Raw genomic sequence first — 22,094 nt, 5'->3', positions numbered from 1 at the left:
TCTAGGATTCTTTGAGCCATTTCCACATGTCCTACCGCTGGATTCCAGGGAGAAGGGTTCAGCACCTCCCTCTCCCCTTCTCCTCCCCAGGGAGCTGTAGAAAGCCATCTCTCTAAACTTGACAAGCCCCAGGTTCTCAGCCCTCTCCACGTTCCCGTCCCTCTCAAGTGACGGCAGCGGGGACCAAGCCAGAGCGCAGAGGCGGCGCTGAAGACGCGTGGTCACACCACAGTGTGGCACAAGGGGGAGACGCTGCGCCACGGATGCTCCTCGAGCAGCGAATCCCATCTCTGCAACCGTCCTTGGCAAAGGAGAGACTGACATACTTTCCTGCACAGGTGTAATAAGAAAGAAAAGGAAAAAAAAAAAAAAGAAAAAAAAAGAAAAAAGCCCACTCTGGTTTAGTTTCACCGATTTAATAACCTTAAAAACAGCTTCCTTTACACTCATTCTGCAACTCTGTTCTTTTTAAAGACTTAAACTGATTTTCTTTCTAAACATCCATAATATTAAAAGCAGTGATTGCAGGGAGGGGAGGTGTTGGAGTTAACAGCCTTTGAAAAATATTATCCTTCTGTACAGCACCCAAAAACATGGGGGTGCTAACAACTAGGGAAAGACCTGTTCTTCCTCCAGCCTGCTGGATGGAGCCAGGGATGGGAGTGAAATCTACTCTGGCAAAGCCCCCTGGTTGTATGGCACTAACACAACTGTTAAAGGCAAACAAGAAGAAAACATATTTGAAGCAATTGGAAAAAAAATGTAAGTGCAGGAGAGAAAAACAAAGAGGAGGCAAAAACCACTGTTCCTCCTCTTGCTTTTGTTGAGCTATTCAACACTAGCAGCATGGTTGTCTTCTTACTGGAGCAGGGTCCCACTGAATTGGAGGTGGAGACTTCAAAGTGCCCAGCATTGGAACACCTCATAAATGTTCCTCTGTTCTTTTGCAGAGCTGGCCTGTGAGGCAAGCAGGCAATTAAACCCGCTGTCCTTGTGAGGAAGGCGATTGCAGCAACAATACATGTGCTAAGTTACAGAGGTGATAGGCAGCAGAGCGAGACTCCTTTGCACTGCTTTTCTGCTAAAGTGCCACAAGACTAGAGTCAGAGAACAAGGCAGTTGCCTGTTCTGACTGACACGAAGTTGGGTTTCACTGGCTGTAGCTTCCAGGCAGGCTGTCACAGTTGAAAGCAAATTAGATCAGCTGGGCATCAAGTGATACCTTCCATCAGTTTTCACCGCCCACTGCTGCCAGCTTGACACTTCTCTTTCACGCTGCATGTGCCAAGTGTCTTACAAAGCCAGCTGCAACATCTACTGCAAGGACACGAAGAACAACTGCAGGTGGGGAGAGGAGGTGGGGGATTGGCTTAGGGTTGGGGTGAGGAGACCTTTGCCTGCCTCAGTCCAGGCAGAAGACTGGGTTCTCCAAGAAGACTGCAAGCTTGCTGGCCACCAGGTCCAGGTCACTGGTGTTGGCATATTTGAGCAGATTGGTGTTCTTGAGAAAATAATGCTTGAGGAAGTGCTGGCTTACACACTTGTGCAGCTTCTGTACCAGCCTCAGAAAGGCTTCAGGGAAGCAGCGCCAATCCTTGGTGCGTGGGTATTTTTCACACGTCCAGAATAGCACTGTCTGCAAGAAGCAGATGGGAGAGAAGATGTGTTAGAGGTTCTGTTGAGGGCTCACACAGCTTACTAAGGCAGTTTTAGTGCTGGTAAATGGCTGACAGCCTTGGAAATCAGAGAGACTCGTGCTGCTATCTCCCTGTGTTAACATTTCCGCAAAGCAGGGATCACAGTTAAAGTCTCTTCTGGGGACCAGGCAGAGCAACTCTGACATGCCTGGTTAGGATCTCTCCCCAGAGGAGCCCCACTGACTGAGCCAGGAGACCAAGGAAAATGATCTTGCTAAAATAATATTAGCTTATTTACCATCCTCCAGCAGGAGCCTCTGTAGAAATGCCAGGCATTTTAGGCTGTAGAAAATGGCCTATTATGCAAGTGTAGAAGCCAGTAGGTGCAAGGAGGGAGGAAAGCATAATGAGATTAACATAATTATTTGTTAGCTTCAGCTGTATTTGTGCTGAAGATGCACACAGATCTGCATCCTAAACAGACTGACATTCTAAGCAGCTCTTGCAGGTGCAAGGCTTGCTTTCTGGTGAAGTGCTGCCTCTTTTTTTCTGACACGTGATACTTACAGCATGTCTTATGTTCTATTCCCCCAAGTTTATTTTACGCAATTTTACATTTGAGAAATACATAGTTAAAATAATAAAATGTCTGTGATTATTGCTATTATAGTATTGTTTTTACACTGCTCGTGTTGCATTTCTTCAGACTTTCCTATGACTGAGAAGAATTTTCTTGAGGTACTTACACTACTGTCCTGAAAAATCCCTACTTGACTGCCTTGGTCAACCCGAAATCTCTTTTTAAAGTACTAAGTCACCTACCCTGGATTCAATAGTTCTGCTAAGTCCCTTAACTGTCCTCTGAATCCCAACTTTATTTTGCAGATTCAGCAACCCAAAAAGAGACCCACACATAACTGTGAGAAGTGGTTGAACTACAGCATTCAACTCCTCTATTTCTACAGAGGTAGAATTTCATCTGTAGTTGTATTGCTGACAAATTTCTTCCCAGAAAGCTTTTCAAATGTGAACAATTTTTTTGTTCATAGCTGCAATAACCACAAAGCCTTTTTTTAATGTCACCAGGGAAGAAAGACACAGTGAGGAATTCAAGCTGTAACTCCGTGAGAGCTACTCATCGAAGACTTGCAGAGCAGTTACCTTTTGTCACACTAAATCTACTTCAGCAAGATCCATGGGCAGCAGTTGCAATGAAGTTTCTGGAAGCTAGGGAAACAGTGCTGCTTTTCCAGTCAGGTGCCAAATAGGTGATTTATCCCCAGTGTTTATGCAACTGTCCCTCACTGCCAGCTATCTACCAGCAGCATAGCGTTGTTTTTTAAAATGTACCTAGATCTTTTTGAACTTCCACATCTTGAACTTCATTCCTACGGAGGTTAAGCATAATAAGTGCTCTTACTTGGTCCTCTAAGCCTTTCTAAGTTTCTGAGGGAAGAATTTCCTGTCATAGAGCATCTTTCTCATACAGAGTCTTGTTTAATCCTAGTTATTGGATACCTCTGTTGGGGGAAACCTGAGAATGGGAAGAAACCTAACACTAGGCCTCTGCTCAACTACTGGTTTATCCAATGACTGTTTATCTCATTTTACTCTTTTTTTCCCCTTTTCTTTTTTTCTGTTTAATGTAAGTAATTTTGAAATATTTGTTCTCTCTAGTAAACCAATCCTCTCTTGCAGTAAAAGCCTGAAGTACAGTTACAGTATAGAGCTGAAGAGCTTCTAAATAGCTTTTTATTTTGATCAAGAGTCTGTGCAACAGCACGTCCTTCACATCTGCTTCATCAGCCAGAGAAAAAATGTTACTGATGGTTAAACGGTTTTCTACTTTCTCCTGTCTATGACAGTTTTTCCAGCAGGTTGTTCTTGCAGGCACTGAGAAGTTTTGCATTCTGCTAAGCTATAATCAGCCTTCTCATCTCTTTTTTGACTCCATCTTGACTTGGAGTAGTGCCCTGAGTATAATAGCATTTGATGGTCACAAGCTTTTTCTTTAGGAGAAATCTTGGCATTGCATCTGGGTTTGGACACCAAAAGATCAGTAACTACTGTGGAGAGCTGGTGACTTGAAGCTTCAAGGTGGGAAAAGTACAGCCACTCCCTGGCAACTCCAGGAGGATGGAGTCCCAGAAACAGGATTGCTCTACAGTCTGGTGCTGCCCATGGCCCATCAGTATCTGTAGCTGTCAGATGTGGGGATGCAGTCGTAGCAGAGTCTTCCATCTCCTCTTCGCAGATCCTGTTTGAAGCCGTCTTGAACCCTGAAGTAGGTGCGGGGAGGATGCTACCACCCCTTCCTTTCTTCCCTTCCTACCCCAGGTGAAACACCACCAGAACTGCAGTTTGCACCTAATTCATTAATAATGCTCACTTAAGACAGTTTCGTTGGTGCACATCCACAGATAGATGGATATAGACAGCTGAGACAGTGAAGAAGCAGGAGGTAAGTATGCAATTTCAGACAACAGTACAATGCCTATGTGAAGTCAAAACAGAGCAGGGGCCTCAACTCTAACATTATTTATGTTGCCGCAATCATAATGTTCCTACAGGCTTTAGTTTCCTGCTGAAGTTTGGAAAACATATATTTCCTGAACTTGTTGCCACTGTAAAGCAATGAAAAGGTACTGCAGTTTTGACAGCTACCTCAGAAGTTACACAGGTGCTACAGCGATTTACACCACAATATTTTGACATTACTGGATGGAAGGCACTGCAACAACTACTTCAACTGTATGTTGGTATCGCAGTGATGCCTACCTGAAGGTGATAAGCCGTGATGACAGGCTTATTTCCAGCACACCAGACATCTTCCTTCATCTGCCTCATGACCCTGAAGCACTTCATGCGACAACCACCATCTTCATCAAGTCCTTCCATGAGGATGTGCTCAGCACGGGAGAAGCACAGCTGCCAGTGATAATTGGAGCGGGCCAAAAGGTCGAAACCCAGTGACTGTGAACAAAAGGAGAAGTGTGACAGCAGATCAGAGGCAAACTTCTCCGAGCAATGCAGAGAGATGTTACAAAAAGGATGTGTGACATCTCTCAAAGCGTATTCTAAACAGGGTTAGCAGAGGCAGCAAGTGAGGCGTGCTCCCACCCTAATTCTTAGTCGAACAAACATGCATTTGGTATTGTTCCCCTGTGTGCTGGTATCAGTTACTCCCAAGATATCCTGCTCTAGAGCCATCAGGCACAGTACCAGCAGTGCCACTAAAGCAGAGGTGCAGCTCTGCAGGCACTTTGCTGTGGAAAGGCAGGTTGTGCACGAGAGTGGAGCAGGACTGGAAGGTGGAATGGGATCTGCAGGAACATGGCAACTGGGACTGAGCTGGAGTGCCAGAATCCAGCCATCGCTGATGTAGGGAAAGGTGGGATTAGGCTGGAAGGAAAACTCCAAGGCTTGCAGTTGCTGAAGGCTTACATGAGGCAGAGCAGAACAGCAAAAATGATGCATGTCAGTACTGGCAGAGCTGTGTGCAAGAGACTCATGCAATAAATAGTTAACTCAGGTTTTCTTCTATAGAATTCACCAATGTAAGGGAGATAAAAATCCAAATAAAACCTGACAGAACAGTTTGAAACATTTCACTAGAGAATACATCTTCCAGCCCTGCTGTTGCCTGCCGTCACCATGCAGTTCTTCCTTTGGGAAATGACTGTCAGACACCTGAGAGGTAAATTCCAGCACGGAGTTAATAGTTCTTTATACACTGTTTACCTTGACACACCGCACTTTTTCCTGAGAAGGCCAGCGCTTGAGGCAACGAGGCCACCGGGCCTTCTCAGGCCAGCAAGTTGGAATCTCCACAGCAGGGACCAGCTCCACCTCAACCTGGGATTCTGATGTCTCCACGGCCACCCGGACCACTGAGCTGAAGCTCTCCAGCACCGTCACTTTACCTGGGAAGGAACAACAGAAGAAGATAATATAAATGAAAAGGTCCTTTTCCACAAGCCAACCAAGAGGCTGTCTATGACCTTGCAGTTGTACTGGTGTGTCTTAACACTTCCTCTTCAATGCCATAAGCAGAATCTAAAAAAAACTTGAATCTATCTAAATCTGGCTCACAAGAATAGGAAAAAGATGAAAGACCAACTAAGTTCTCAATATTAATTCAATTACCATGCTTTTGTTTTCCTTTGTGGGTCCTCTTAAATCCTAGGATCAGCTTCTTAAAAATACAGCTAGATGACTGATGCAACCTATTTCTAACAGTACAGTACAAGGAGATCACTGCAAATTAGAGAGGACCAGATGAATGCCTCATATCTAAAGATGTTCTTATTCCTTCAGAGAACCTGAGATCAAACCCTTGCCATATCACACTTACCACTGCCAGTCATTCAGAATGTTTTGTGGAGTATCTGTAAGTTTTGTTTCTGGAGATGCACTTGCACAGAATTTATGGGCTGTTGTGCAGAGCAGTCATACAAAAAAGGCTAACTGCTAGATCACTGGGAGTGTGGAGTGTCAAAAAGAGCTACTTCTGAGGTGATTTGGAGGAAGGAAGTTTCTTCAGTGTGAAAGAAGAGTGGCTCATCTCCAGGAACAAAATGCTCTAGGAGTGCAGAAAGGAAAGAAAGGTGCAACTAATGGCCTTTGACATTGTTTCCAGCTGGTTCATGGAAGAAGTTTCTGTCCCCAGCTTTCCAAGTCACTCTGGCAGGATCCTTGTCCCTTCAGCTCTGCCATCTGAGCCAATTGAATTACCATGCTCTAAACAACTGCAACAGAAGACTGAGCAGACTAACAAAAGCAGTTTAAATAGTAGTGCGTTAGTGCCTTATTTTGATTGGCATGGGCTAAGGAGCTATTCTACAAGGAGCCCACACAGCAGACTTGAAGGGACAGTGATGAACATTTGGGAGGACAACCTTTTCTGCCCTCACAGAGGAAATATCTGCCTATCCCCAATTTAGCATCTCCTCCAGAAAGCACAGGATGAATTACGTTGCAAATAGTAGAGTCCATCCCAACTAGAAGTTCATAACCCTCAGTAAAATTTGCATGTTACTTTCCTGCTGAGGCAAGCCTGGCATAAAACCAGGAACTATGCTGCTCCCAAGCTCTCAGCAAGGATTCCTGGCAGCTGAAAACTGTTAGAGCAACCGCTGTGTCAGCGTGTAAATATGTTCATGGCATTTCCAAAAGCATTGCAATTGGGATACCTATTTTTCCACCAATGAAAAGTGAGGCACCTCAAAAACTGGCTTTGCTGATGCTCAAAGAATTAAAAAACAGGAAAGCAATGAAACCAGGGAAATTTTTCTGCAACTTTAGCCGTCCTGTATGATGAAGGAAATTCATTCTTCACAGTAACAAACAAAAATGGGAATTGCTTATCCCAAGTTCATCTTAGCTCATTCTTCCCAGTGGGCCTTATAAAAAAAGCATCAGAATCATCAGCCCAAACATCATGCTTTGGGTTCCTTGAAGGACTATTCCTGTCACAACAACTTGATATACTGCTGCTAGCCACAACGGCAGGTTTTCACTTAAACACAGTAACTTTCGCATAAGTAAAGCTTCAGAGACAAGCCCATTCCTGCTGGTCTTTTCCATGAGCCTTGATGGCGAAATTTCATTCCCATCGATCTTTCCATTTCTATGATAACAAATATTTCTTGAAAAAATGTCATTATCTAGCTGAGCTTGACTTTATCGTGTTTTCCTCACAATTCAGAGTGCAATCAGATACTGGATATAGCTCCTATTGCTCTGAAATACAGAGGACCCATATTAGGCTGCTGATGAGTAAGGAGTCATACTGGAAACATGCTTTGAGAAGAGGCACCACAGTCTGGATTTAATCATGTCCCAGTATCCTAATTTGAAAAGATGGATGTAGACTATGTAGCTTGGACCAAGTCAAATTGTCAGTAGCTGAATTCTATAACATGCCTCCAGGATGCTAAAGATTAAATCCAATGATCACTGTTCAGCAGCATCTCGATACAGATGTTACAGTTGTGAAGGCATGTTCTGTGTACCATCGACCACGTTATGCCAGTGAACAGCACTTCCGGCATAGTCACAGGAAATAAACAGGCACTTTGGATTGCTCACAGAGCTTGCAGCTCCACTACTGAAAGTAAACTTCCTGTATCCACTTCCAGAAACGGACTGGAGTAGCCTGGACACTGGGGGAAAAGACCACTTGTCCAACACACTTTGCCTGAAGTAAAAGTCCTACTTAGTTCCCAACAGTCCATACTGGAAAGCTATGGGCAGCTAAGATTTTCCCAGAAAACTATCTGCTCGTAACTATCTTCAAACACATTCTCCTTAGACTTACGCACCCTCCCTGTATCAAATTTTCCTATTCTACCTTCCTTGATAGTATAAACTTATTGCAGGTGCTGTAGTAGAAAAAGACATTTTTCCCAAACAAATTCCTAAATGTTCTAAAAATCTGGGCTGCCTCTTGCTTGAACTGTCAGGGTGATGTTTCTGGAGAACCTACCTAAACTCCTAAGAAAGGAGTAAGAACTTGGGTATGAAGAGTCTGAGAATTACTTAATTCTATCTTCAGTGCAGGTCTACATGCATCATCTAAAGGCTTCCTTTTTTTGGAGGGGTTTGCTGTTTCTCAGCTTCTGATCATGTGAGCCAAACAAACGCTTTGTGTGTGTGGTGGTTTCCCTTACACCTATCCCCACTAAACTCACTGGAGAGGTTACAGGAGATAATCGACTTCTCCACCAGCTCCCGGAAGACGATAAGGACTTTGGCTGGAACCAGATCACCTTCGATGTTCACATCCTCTTCATGCCACTGCTGAAGGCTTTTTGAGAACTGCTCCACCTCTAGCCATTGATGCAATTCCTCGGGGTCCCGCACGGAGGAGAGGAGCTTGGCTCCATTTACGGTATAATAACGCCAGTGCCGTACCTGGCATTCCCTGTACCCAGTCAGGCCACGCAGAGGGACTGTGATGAGGAACTGGCTGGGTGCTAAGACCTGGGAGGGTTCAGAGAGATTGTGAGAGAAGACAAGGGCAGATCCATGAGCCTGAAGTAGGGAAAAGAGGGTTAAGGAAGTAATAGGTAAAACTGGGGGCTTTGGAGAAAAGGAAAAGCCAAGGTATGATGGGATCAATTGAACATAGCCAGGACCTGTCTCTGGGGGTTGGTTACTTTGTGGGTACAGAGATTAAAAGGAAATTGTTTTAGAAGGAGTCTGATGTAACATCCATGGCCCTTAGAACACAAGAGCTCACTGACTGATTTGCCACCACATTTTCCCCCTTTTTGTGTTATTTCTAGTCTGCAATTGCATGAGATATAATAACTGGCAGCTTCCAAGGAGCAGGAAAGCATTAGAGAGTATGTCTGAGATACAGCAAACGGAAACAAAATAGTGCAATTTATTTCCTCAGAACTGTTACTTGAGAGTTCAATACTAATAATAACTATGGCAATAAGTGCACCTTTCTGATCTCTGTCAAAGTCCACTACAGACATTAGTAAAATAATACTATGGCCCATTATTTTACAAGTGTTTCACTCTGTATGACTGTCCTTTAAACAGACAGAGACATGAGGCAATTGACGTGCCTGAGCCTACAGAGGCCAGTGGCATTTACATAAATACGCTCAGGTCTTGGCCAGTTCTACTGTATGGAACTGCATCTCCTGCTGAGCACAAGACAAAAACAGTGTAAGGATGGAGGCAGCAACCAATGGAAAATGAACTCCTGATAGGCTTGTTTTCAAGCCATCTAATTTGCCTCATTTTGGGAACGACCGTTTTCCAAGAAAACCAGAGCTGAGCCAGTATTTGCAAAGAAAGAGTAAGATGACACAAATACCTTGAAACTTCATCCTGGCCCAGGGCATAGCCAAACATCTCAAGATGCTAGTTTGGTTGCTCCAGAAAGGGTATTCAAACTCCTTCAGATTTTACTGTGTTGGCTCAGGAGCCTTCCAAGTCCACTTGCTACCAACCCTAACTTACACTGGCATAAGTAAGGTAAAACTGCTGCACGAGCAGGATGTGAAGTGCCAGCTGTTGCTGTGAGGTGGGTACATCCAAGGTGAATGAAACATGCTTGTCGCTCTCCTCTAGTAACCCAAAACACTCTGGTAGCCTTCCTGGTAGCTCAGCTGATTTAAAATATTACCAAAGAAGTGCCCTGAGGGCACTAACAGGTTTTAATGGCCCTAAGCTGCCTTTATGGGACTTCTACCCACAGCATCTGCCCATGGGTCTGGGGCCCCCATTTCAGCCGAGCCCTGGGCTATATCACAGGAATGCTGGTCTCCAACTGTGTAACAGCTATGCCTGTGCTGGCCATAGACCTTGTTGTCCTATCTGCAGACTGCCTTCCCATGCTGGCCTCAGACTTACTTGGCCACTTGGACTTGCCTGGCAATCAGTAGACTGCATCTGACCCTGGTTGGTATTGTTGGAGCTGATCCTGACCCCGGTGAGTGCTCCTGGCTTGACTTCAGCAGACTTACCTGATGACCCAGACTCTTGGTTGACCCAGCTGCCCTCCCTAGGTCTGCCTCACTCGAGCACCACAGGGCGGAAGCTGCCTTGTTATGCTCACCTTCCACCTCCCTGCCCCGTAGGGAGCAGCTGGTCTTCTCTGCTCCCTGGCAAGAGATTTGAAGTACAAAAGATTGCCAGCAAGAAGCACAGAAATGGCAAAGGAAACACCAGAAAGCTGCTCTTTTGTCAAATATAGACTATAAAGGCAGGGGGATAGTGGAAGGATGACATTTCAGATCAAGCTGACCTCTACATGTCAGGTTTGGTGGGGTTGAGTAATCCTGGGAGCAGCTCAGAAACAGAGTGCAAGGCTCCATAAGGACAAAATACAGTGGCTGTCATGCAGTTACTGCTCATCTCACTGCCTGAGCCACGTTTGCAGTTAAACTACCCTTCCTTCCCATACCAGGATGCTGTGTTGTACACACTGGCACCCAACAGACTGTAAAGGGAAGAGCTGCAGGTGTTATGTGAGTGCCTGCAAATGCAAGTCACAAGGGTCCTCCACCTGGGGCTTACCAGGAAACAACAGAAGACACAAGGCTGGTGATGGCACTGTAAAGCTGGGCAGCTGGTGTCCTCTTGGCCTAAACAAATCCTAGTCCCACACCTATGCTCTGTCACACGATGGTCTTATATGCAGACCACGGACCCCAGCAAGTCACAGGCTTGATCAAGAGCCTCAGATTCTGGGGTGTGTAAATGACAGCCAATTGTGCTGCATTAAAAACCTGTCTGAAGTTTGCTGGGCAAATTAATACAACCTCATTCTTGCAGTCCTGGCCAGGATGTTCTAGGGAGGCAGAAGCTTTAGGTTAGATAGAAGATAATTGTGCTTTGAGAAAAAAAAAAATAAGGGAAGTCTCTTGTGGAGAGGATGAAATAGTCATGGGAGGATCAGTTAGGTGGGTGAAGTTGTCTGGAAAAGAGGGTTGGTGAGGAGGAAGCAGGCACATGGACTGTCAGGCACCAGGTGGCAGGAAGGCTTTGTACCTGGATGGATGGGTGGAATGGGCGCTTCCTCCGAAGCATAGCTGACCACTTGGCCAGTAAAGCTGGCTGATCCTGAGAGAAGCAGAAAGGAAAACAAGAAGTACAAGAGAAGAACAGAGAGAAAGCATGTGCCAGGTCATTCATTCACAGAGCAAAGCTGCAAGCTTCCTTGGAGCCTGTTTTTTAAAGGAAAATCTCCCCCCTGCCCCCATGGAGATTACAGAGTTAGACATTTGGCAATGCCATTGCGCAATGCTGTCTGAGTCATTAGTCTGAACCCTAACCTGCTCATTATGCCTTACTGAAGCCTTCACAGTTTTTGCACCAGCCCTGCACTGTTGACAGCTGCAAAAACAGTGGGCCACAACTAAAACAAATACTTAAAATAACGTGGTTTGTCCACGTGAATTTTAATTCAAGTTATTAAAGACTGACTTTTTGTTGTGTGGGTTACAGAGAAACATTGAATATCTAAAGACTTTTCTTATATATTCTCTTAGCCGTGCATATTTAGGAGGAAGTTTGTGGCTTCTCAACAAATCCAGACCTCTCACCATGTTAAATTGATTCCTTTTAACCAGAAGCTGAAAGTTCAGAAAAGTCACTTCAAGCAGAACCTGAAAGTGCTGAAAAGTTCTGCAAATTTAACTGACAGAAAAAAGATGTTGCAAAATTAAACACAGAATAATGAATACATTGACTTTCCCTTGACACAAGTCTCCTCTAGGTTGAATTATGTCAGCAAGAATATTAAGGTTTCCAACTTTTGAAAGTACATAGCCCAAGCCAAAATAATTTTTCATCAACCCATTCTTTGCTGCCCTATACACACAGGACAAAGTTAGTCAGGCCCTCCTAGTGTTACTTCCACTGATTTATAAAACTGGGTTCAGTCAAGTATGAATAACAACTCTGCCACTTTTTAAGAAAATATATTTTGAGGATTTCTTCCAAGCAGAAATTGTTCCGATGAGCCTACTGTAATTCCAAATTACTGCTCAGAATAGATTGCCTGGGTGGTTTTGTTCTGCTTTGTTTTCCAGAACAACATTTTTCCCCTGACCCTGGTCCTGTCAGACCTCATTAGCTAAGCAGGTTTGTTCCAGCACAAGAGGTGGTTGGCAGACTCTGGCACCAAGGAACACGTGGACCAGGATGTGGTTTTACGTCACTGTGGTCATACCTATTGACAAGGCCATGTGCCCTGGGATACTCGAAATTCCAGAAAAGCTACAAATCTGAATGTCTTTGTTCCCAGGGCAATAGCCACATTGCCAACACATCAATCACATGTTGATTATATTTTGCCTCCACCTCCATAACTTTCCAGCAGCTTGGTACACACAGACTTCTTCCCTTTCAATCCCAGAGAGCTGCAAAAGTTGCCTCATGCTTTTATGTGTTTGCTGTGTTTTGATCTGTAACTGGCTGCATTTTAGTATAACGTTGACACAGCTAGAGTTTGTAAACTAGTTCAGATGGAAAAGATAATTTTCATCAGAAGTTGATTGTTTCTTACATCTTTACACTAGTTACTCTTGTATTATGTAGTCACAGGAAATAACCAAAACAACCAGCCTTCATCTGTCACATTATTATTTTCATATTTGAAGGTCTAAAACTGGGAGGCATTTAACTTCTCCCACTAATAAGCATATTTCTTCCAAGTTAAAAAGAAATTCCAATCCATGACAAACCTTCCCCATTTTTCTGAAGAAGCTTTCTAATGCTCATAGCAGAAGGACTTCGATTTTCCTTTCTTTTTTTTTTTTAGTGAGTTGACAGGTTTTCCACCTGTGAAAAATATGAGTCATAGCTCATGAAGGCATAAGGATTTTTTCTTATGTTACTGATGTACAAGTTTTTCTTTCTATATCCTAAAGAACTTTGCCTTCTGCTGCAGACTGAGAGGTCTGGCAATAGATGCTCCTTGTAAACACAGCAGCTGTAAAAAGAGGCTCTGCCTGATTTACCCATCCCTCTCTGATACTCCTCTAATTGTGAGATGTCCACGGGGGTAAGTCTCTATAACCCAGTCACCAGAACTCCCACAGTGAAGTGTCAGCACATTGTCTGTAGTGTTTTAGGTGAGGTACCTGCCCTCACAAACATTTGCACAATGGAGAAATCACTTACTGATTGCCTGCAGGCTGCCAGGGAGTATATCAGGGCTCTTGTTCATACCTTAATGTTCTCATTGTGAATGCCAGAGTTGGAGATAGCCTGGAATCGTGTAGCCTTATGGCTGATTTCTGTGGTCAGCTGCTGGATGATCTTCTGCACCTCCTCCACTGTTTTGGAAACCAGGTGATGTCGCCGTTCTACCTGTCAATTCCAGGAAAGACACTTCATGTTACAGGTAACTCCAGTGTCTGTCTCCAGTGGGAAACAGTCACCCAGCTCAAAGCATCCTGAAACGTTTGTGTCTGTGCTGCATTGGGAATAAAACTTACTGTTTCCTGTGTGTTGCAACCAATTTACCATGAGACAGAGCTGGTAAACATCACAGGACCAATATTCAAGACTACCGAGCTTTGATATACAGAGCAAGACTACCAAAATTGACATTTCCATGTCAGTACCATCAGATAGAAGGAAAAGGGTTCATTACATGGATAAATTTGTTATCAACAAGCTATAGTCTCATTCTTCCTCTATTTGATGCAGAATAGCCAGTTATTCCCATGCATATACTAGCCAATCTCAGAGCCAGTGTTTCATTTTAAGAGCTGAGAACACTTCCTTCAAGAGTTACGGATACTCTGTGCATTAGTCAGGTGTCAGGTGTCAGGAGCATCATTTAGATGCCTACATTATACATTGGAAGTATCCATACTCTCCTCATAGCTAAGTACAGATGAGAGTCTACCCTTAAATGGTGACAAAGCATATTTCCAAAGCTGGTCCCATTGGGAACTAGGTGTTTGTATGACTTGATGGGTAATTCTTCAGTTCAAGCAGTAGTAGCATAATTATTTACTGAAAATAATTTCAGTGGAAAGTCTGAGTCTTGAAAAGACTGAGGTGAGAGATGGACAACTCAGAAAAATATCAGATGAATCTTTGCCTTCATATATAACTAAAAATGAATGGAGCACAAGGGGATGATCACAATCTAAACAAGGAGATTCAACAGGAGGAACATGAGTGAAACCATGTTAGTAAAAGCCATTTAATATTTCCCAAATATCCTTAGACATTTACCAAAGTGAGGAGATTCTGCTAATGAAATTCATGAACATATTCATCATTACTTATTCACTCAGAATTACCTACACAGAGTGAGATATTAAGACTGTTTACTGTTCTTTTTTGCATCCTATGCTTTATCTCATTTGATTGTAACTTTTGCTTTCTTCTTGATTTTTGTTTTTCCTCACCATATTCTACTAAATCTTATTGTTTGTAGGCAAGGAAAAAAAAATCAGAAACAGATGGGAGGTTTGAAAGACTACAGAATTAACCCACCTGCCCTGGAGCAAAAACTAAAACCTCAACTGGGCTGTTTGCAGGTATGAAATGGGATTGTTAGATCATAAACAGCTTGGCTTAAGCATAATTGCCACAGTCAAACATACTTCCTACAGTGTTTTGTTATTATCAAAGACCAAAAGTAAGCAAAAGCATACGGAAAAAATTCTTTACTGTGAGGGTGGTGAGGCATTGGAACTGGTTACCCAGAGAAGCTGTGGATGCCCCATCCCTAGAAGTGTTCAAAGCCAGGCTGGATGACCAGTTTGAGCAAACTGGTCTGTGAAAGATGTCACTGCCCATAGCAGGAAGATGGCACTTAGATGATCTTTAAAAGGTCCCTTCCAACCCAAACCAGTCTGTGACTATTCTAAAATTCCTGTGTCCTGCTTTTGCAGCATCTTCAGCACCTAAACAACACACTGACAAGCACTTCATTAAAAGTCCTTTTGGACATCTTTATGTCAAATGCTGAACTATCAGACAAAACCTCTCAAGTGTGTTGAAATGTGTCCTCAGGCCTTCAAAAGGAATAAACGGATTCACTTTTTCAAAATAAGGGACGATTCAATGGACTAAAATGGACTAGTGCTTGTGTCAGATCAATTAACCAATAAACAGCAACTGACTAACGCTGAACTTGAAGGAGAGCAGAATTTGAATACCTTCCCCCCATAGCCAAAGTTAACAGTATTTTCACTAAGCCTGAATAACTTTTGGAAGTGGGAAATAGATTGGACAGCAATATCATATTCCCTTCACTGGGTCCTCATCTACCCTTGACATACAGTCTTTTTGCTATGTTAACATATAGTCCCTTATGTTTATATAATATCCTTTAATTTCCCTAGTATTTCACCCTCCTCATCATTTCAATTCATCCTTGTTCTGTAAGACCAGTTTTAGCTAGGTTATATGTACTTGTTTTTTCTCAATTTATACTGAAAAATTTTAGCCCATGTTCATTTTCACTTCCTGATCTCAGCTTTTATGCATGGCACTTTTCCATCTGTAGCTATAGCTATTTTCTCCCCCTTATTTTTGTTCATCCAGAACAACTTAGGACAATCCAATAAGCTTGTCTTGCTCAATATGATACCTAATGGTTTCTCCAGTTAGTGAATGGTGAGTGGTACAGAAAATTGCCCACCTCTAAGAGCTTTTAGACAAAAAAGCAGACCTTTTCTATTGAAAAATATTGAAAGTATACAACCTCTCCATGGGTCAGCTGAAATGGAGAGCTGGAGTGCCTCTGTATTCATTGCTCATGCTATGTTCTAAGGGGCACCTGCTAGAAACACCTTCTGCCACCTCCAGTATCCTGGGAGAATCCATCCACCCCAGCCTGGCCACATTTATTTCTGCTTTCATCACCTACTGATTAGGCTACAGCAGTTGTCATGAACTCTTTATAAGAGTATAGACTCTCAAAAAACCTACTGAGGGAGCTACAACTAAACACCTCTTTCTGCATGTGCTCCTCATCCCTGGGGCAGGGATAAAAGAACAAGAACAAGAGACATGTGACAGAGGGTGCTCACTGTTCCTAACCATAATTAGCTCCCTAATCATGCTATTGGGAAATATAACCTTCCTACAGAAGAGAGGGCATAAAAATCAGAAGACAGAACATGTTTGAGTGAATGCAGCTTCTGAAGAGCCAAGGCATTTATCTCAGATGCCTTTAGTACCAGCACAGACATGCTGGGAGAAGAGACAGCATAAGGTCTCTGTTTCTACCACCTATTGGCTTTCCCTTTACCACGTCTTAACTTGGGGAATCATGCCAAAACAAATGCACAAAACTAGAACAACAAGGTCAACTTACTAAGGAGGAGAGAAGCAAGACTGGGATTTATTAGGAACTGTTAAGAACATTTGGGTTTTCTCCCATTTACCCAGTCGCATCCTCTCCAGATGCACTTGAGTTTTTCTTTTGCTGAGTGGCTTAAGGAAGGAATCTCTGCTATTAGAGAGATTCATTGCACCAGGTGGTTGACCTATTTTCAAAAACAGGCAGCATTTGACAAGCTGAACTAGGACTGCCTGAAGCCTCACATGGACAGGAGACTCAGGAGCAGACAGAAACTAGGAATCCATCAGAGATGAAGGACAGCTAGAAAACAGACTTTCAGTAGAACCTCCAATATTGGCAACTATGATTCTCACTTAACTACACTCTGCTTCTGTTCCCTGTACTTACAGCTGCCATATGAGCATCTTTCTGTACATGGCTTCCCTCAGTTCCCTCCTTTGTAGCTCTGCTTTTTTAAATCTTCAGAGAAGTGTTCGCTATTATAGCTCACTGAACAGATTCTGATGGAATGATTTTCCTATGCACAACACTGCATGGCTGAAAAATGAAAAGTTCTCATAGAAATATATCTACTTGTCACCAAAACATTTCCAAAGAGAAAACAAACATTTCTTATCAGCCCCTTCATTGTACTAGAATATGTAATTCTTTACTGAATGTAAAATCATATATTTTCCCATTTTGAAATTATTTTTCATCTTAGTATCTTGCATTTTGTTGAGAAAGCAGACTATAAATCAGGACCTAGCTCAGTTCTCTGATGAAATATGTCAGCTTTAAAAATTGTTATGGTTTACTTAGAGCTACTTTTATTAAACAGTATTGTTTTGCAGATGATTTTATTCTTTTTTACTTTATTTCATAATGGGGAAAAAATTGAGTGCTGGAGTATCTCATAAAATAGAAAATGTGGTTCCAATCTGCATGTGCTAATGAGACATTATTTTTACCATGGTATCTAGGAAAGTATCCTTAGCTGAGGTGACAGACTGATGAGTGAATTCTAACAAATAGTTGTCTGTCTCTAGTTCCTACATGAATGTTTCTTACAGGCATTGCCTGGTGTGGTTTTGGTCTTGTTTCTGTCAAACCAAAATCACAAGAAAGGGAGAGAGGCAAGGACCTTTCCTTGGATTTAAATGCTGGCAATTACAGCCAGACTCACATCTGGAATGCCAGACAAGGAGCAAAAATTAAGGACATTTGAAGAAGAGGACAAGAACCTTGAAAAATTAGGCTACCAGCTGAGATCCCTGATAACATACTGCAACAGGAACCTAGAAATCTCATTAGAAATACAGTTCTCATGAAACTTCCCAGTCTTGCCTCAGAAATGAAGACAGCAGGCAAGCAAGTAACTGTCAAGTTTGGCACCCTTCAGAATCAACACCTAGTGTGGGAGACAGAAAATCTGGACAGATAAAGCCTTACCTTGCTCTGGATGTAGTTTTCTACATCTTCATCTGTGAATGGTTTCATGGCAAGATGGTCTTCGCTGCTCTTTAAAGTGTGAATTCACTCTTCATTCATTCACCTGCCTCTGGAAGTAGAGAAACACTCAGAGCTGCTCAGAGACTTCTTGCCCTGTGAAACTCAGGTCACCTTATTCCTCTGTGGATGAAGAAGAGGAGAGAGAAGCAAGGAAGTATGCCTATTTTTATTTTTTCTTTCCTGATCTGAATTACAATGGTGGCTTCCAGCTGCTTTGGAAAACTACTCCAAATATTATTTTCTAAGTTCAATTATTATTATTTATGACTTTTAAATGGTGAGTTTTGCATATAGGGACATACAAAAATATCCCAGCTACTGTTCTGTCTCAGGGCAGATCCGGAAGTACTTTTCAGATTGCAGTGCAGATTCAATACACTCATGCACAGCATTATTACTCTGCTTGCTACTTAGAACGTCCTTGCCTCACTAGCCCTTAAGTAAACCCTTTCTTAAATGCTCTCAGTTATCCCTCGTTGACTTCAATCCACCCACTTTTCATCTGAAACTGCATGGGTATTTTTACGCTCAGATCATTCACTGGGGCTGCAGTCCGCAGCCCCTGCTCCCCTCTCCTTATATCTCCTCTCTCTCCGGCTGTATTGACAGTAAATACCATGCAGCCTGTCCCCTCCTGTAGTTTGCTTCGCCTTCTTTACAGTAAATAGACAGAAAGCTGCCTCTCATTTTCTGCCAGCAGCTCAGCTAACAACCCCATATGACTAGTTCAGAGGGAAAAACAATTGATCAGGCCTTATTGATCCAGTGTGGCTCGGTGGCTTTTAGAAAGAAGGGTACATCAGCACATGCAAGGGAGTGACAGAGTATAGAGATGTGATCCCATGCTGCTAAAGGTCCCTTATTAAGAAAGGCACACTCCACATTTGAGTAAAATCATTATTTTCCCCTGGAAACTGAACTTTGACATCCCTTGACTGATTTATTACTTTTGCAGCAGCTGGCAAAAGGCAACACTGGGTGCTCCCTCAGGACAGGCACTGTTTTTGCTAGTTATCCTTCATGATTTTCCTTATTAACAGTAAAATACTAAGTGCATTAAAGGAGCACCAAAACCTGCAGGACATCTGCTTCCCCAGAACCTACAAAACAAACCCTTCTCTGTGCCTGCCAGGCATCTGCCTTCATCTTTTTGCTGAGGGACTTGAGGACTCCTTCACAAAGACATGTAGGCATTTACTTCCCACACCAGCTCCCATGAGAATTGAGCACCGAAAAAGATTTTCTTAGTTACCCATACCACGACCTTACTCACTTGAAGGCTTGCTGGCTATCTTTCACCTGAGGGGCTTACACTGAGAGCTCTGCTAGGAAAGCCGGACAAAAGGCATGGTCTGAAGGAAGGTGGGTGGAACAATAGGTTGGTAAGGACTTGTAAGGCAGGTTGGATGAAATTAAGTCCAAGCACATTGTGCAAAGGAGGAGAATTAGCCTTTTAAATGGTCAGATTCCATTAAAAGTGTGCCCCTTAGCCAGCCAGCTGCACATACAGCAGACAACTTCCTTAATGTTCCCAAAACCACACATTACTTTAATACCCAGAACCTCAGGCATGTATTTTGAAGCAAGGAGAGATTAAGGGTCTCTCTTTCTTGCACCTGTAAGGTCTCTCCTCGTGACAGTTGTCCAGAGCCATGGGTGCTGGCAGAGAGATAAAGTAGTTTTGGTAATTTTTTCTTTTATACAATAATTCACCTTATGTTTATAATTCTTTTCTATTAACAAAAATTTCTCCAAGAGGGTCTGGATGTCCCCAGTTTCCCCTCCTCATACTGAGGGAAGGTGATAAAGCCTTGGACAAGGACTGTGCTTTTGTTTGAAGTTCAAGCATATTTAAGTTCATGTTCAAGTTTATCCTGAAGTCCAAGGAGCTGAGCAACAGTTCTTGCCTGTTCCTGCCATTTGAAAAGAATAAATAACTCTCATCATCACTGTTGAGGTGCAAGGGGAGCTGGGAGAGAAAAAAGCAACAAGAAACCCAATGTCAAATGTAACATTAAATACAGCCTTTTCTTAACTGTGAGAACTCCTTGCTCCAGAGCTGTAAGAACTTGCTGCTTCATAATTTCCTTGGACTTCAATGAATCCAAAGAAAGAAATAAGAAGGAGAAGAACATTTATATGAATTGGATGCACGAGATCATAGGAAATGGACAACTTGCACTGAGTGCCTGTGGAAATCCGCACATTATTTCCACCCTATTACTATTATAATCCATCCATTATTTCCATTCCATAAGTAACACATATGCTACTTAAAGCATTGGATTGCTGCCATTTGGCTGACAGAAAATATACAACAGATAAAGGCCCTTACACCACCAGCCAAATACAAGTTAAGAGTGCTATGGGAGACAGCAAGTCTTGACCTCACTGAGGAAAACAGACATCACAAGAACTCACATTTGTTACATGAGGACCAAATAGCACAGACTACAGCAGAAAAGAAGAGGCAGATGGCCATGTGTGAGGAGGGAATATTACTGTGGGAAAAACCTGCATCAGAAGGAGAGAGCACAGAGAAAGGAGAGTGCAGAAATGGGAACATCTGCCAAGATAAAAGAGGATGTAGACACAAAGTAGGAATAATCCAGGCTCCTCCAGTGACATTTGCTGAGCTGATGCAGTGTTGTTACAGAGAAACCTTTAACAGATTGGTCCTTCTCAAGCAGGAAGCATCTTTCCAGACAGTGCTTGTATAGGAAAGTAAGACTAAAATGGAGAAAACCTAAGAAGGACCTAAGCTCCAAAGGCTAATAAACACAATCTCCTGAGAAAAACATTTCCTCTGAGCCTACAACTTAATTCCCCAGGTGCACCAGCAAGAGGGAGTGAAAGAAGACTATTTCTTATTCCTTACTCTTTGAGAAATACAGAAAAAGGAAGGTGTCAAGAGGCTGGATCCAGGCTCTTCTTGGTGGTGCCAAGCAATAGAACAAGAGACAATGATTAGAAACTGATGCACAGGAAGTTTTACTTGAATATGAAGAACAACTTCTTTACTGTGCAAGTGACCAAGCACTGGAACAAACTGACCATAGAGGCTGTGGAGTTCCCTCACTGCAGATGAATTCAAGAATTATCTGGATGCAACCATGTGCCATGTGATCTAGGATAATGCTTGAGCAAGGAAGTTGGGCCAGATGACCCACTGAGGGCCCTTCCAACCTTACCCAACTCTATGATTCTGTGAAAAGCTCAAAACAGCTTCACAGACATACAACACACCCCACTGAGACTAGGCAACCACCTGAAGACAAAACCAGAAAAGGTCTCTTCAGTTGTAGTTAGTTCACAATCCAATCCATCAGTTATCATGGATATGAGCTCTATCATGAGCTTTTGAGCTTTGTTGATCTGGCAAATTACACTTCCCAAGTGTGTTTGTTTCTAAGGAGATTCCCATCCAGACTGAGAATGGCTACCTTTCTGACACTTCTGAATTCCTTTATTTTCTCTTGATTATTGAAAGAGCCTTAAGCCCTCATTGGTGTCTGAGCATATTTCTCAGAGACAGTTTCTTCAGATAGCTCTTGCTGAAGCACTGCAACCTTCCTTCTCTCTTTGGTGTCCCTCAGGAGGTTATCAGCATCACTTACATAGCTAGCTGACCACAGACAGTTCTCCCAAATGCTGCTTGATGAGCATCCATTGATTTATCCAGCTTCTCTGAAGCATTTTCAAGCCACACTTCAATACTTTGGTCTTCTCAAGTCTGCATAAGATCTGAAATTATTCAGATATATATTACATATATATAATACATTCCCCCATTTGTATTATATCTCAGTTTCCACTTCATAGTACCTTGTAATGGAATTCAGATTGTGGGTAATTTCCTTTGTACCTCCATCTTCATTTACTTATCGGTATTCTTTTAAGAGGATTTAGAGATTTCCTAGTATCTGCAAAAACACTGAATTTATGATATATCATTTTCATTCATACTGTTGGCAATAACCAGAACTGAATATGACTGCGGATCTGTGAAACCCATGTAAAAGTATTCTGTGAATATATGCCTTGAATGGTATCAGATTGGCTCTTGTATCTTCTGAAGCTGCCAATTACTGATGCTTTCCATGCTTGCTTGGCTTTCCTTTCTTCACTCTTCAGTTTCACAGATATGACAAATACGTTTCAAACCT

The 22,094-nt window shown here is 42.7% G+C and overlaps 1 protein-coding gene across 4 annotated transcripts in view; it reads right to left on the bottom strand.

Annotated features, from left to right (window-relative positions):
- Window positions 1–444: 444 nt before the first annotated feature.
- Window positions 445–22,094, bottom strand: part of SLC22A15 (solute carrier family 22 member 15) — a 67,974-nt gene continuing 46,324 nt past the window's right edge. For 2 of the 4 annotated variants that reach the window (XM_027878886.1, XM_027878888.1), the window contains one exon: window positions 17,931–18,048. In XM_027878886.1, the coding sequence (XP_027734687.1) occupies window positions 18,036–18,048 (13 nt within the window). In that variant the 3' untranslated portion in view covers window positions 17,931–18,035. Of the gene's footprint in view, window positions 1,637–4,415; window positions 4,611–5,378; window positions 5,561–8,329; window positions 8,622–11,150; window positions 11,223–13,334; window positions 13,476–17,868; window positions 18,049–22,094 lie in introns of those variants that run through there. The other 2 variants (XM_027878889.1, XM_027878890.1) reach the window with 2 other exon arrangements.

This window comes from Empidonax traillii, unplaced genomic scaffold (assembly GCF_003031625.1).
Source record: "Empidonax traillii isolate 1590-97213 ecotype Southwest subspecies unplaced genomic scaffold, ASM303162v1 scaffold46:size3806547, whole genome shotgun sequence".
Lineage (NCBI taxonomy): Eukaryota > Metazoa > Chordata > Aves > Passeriformes > Tyrannidae > Empidonax > Empidonax traillii.
Note: the sequence above shows the minus strand (reverse complement) of the source record. Positions and strands in the feature narration are given on the sequence as shown.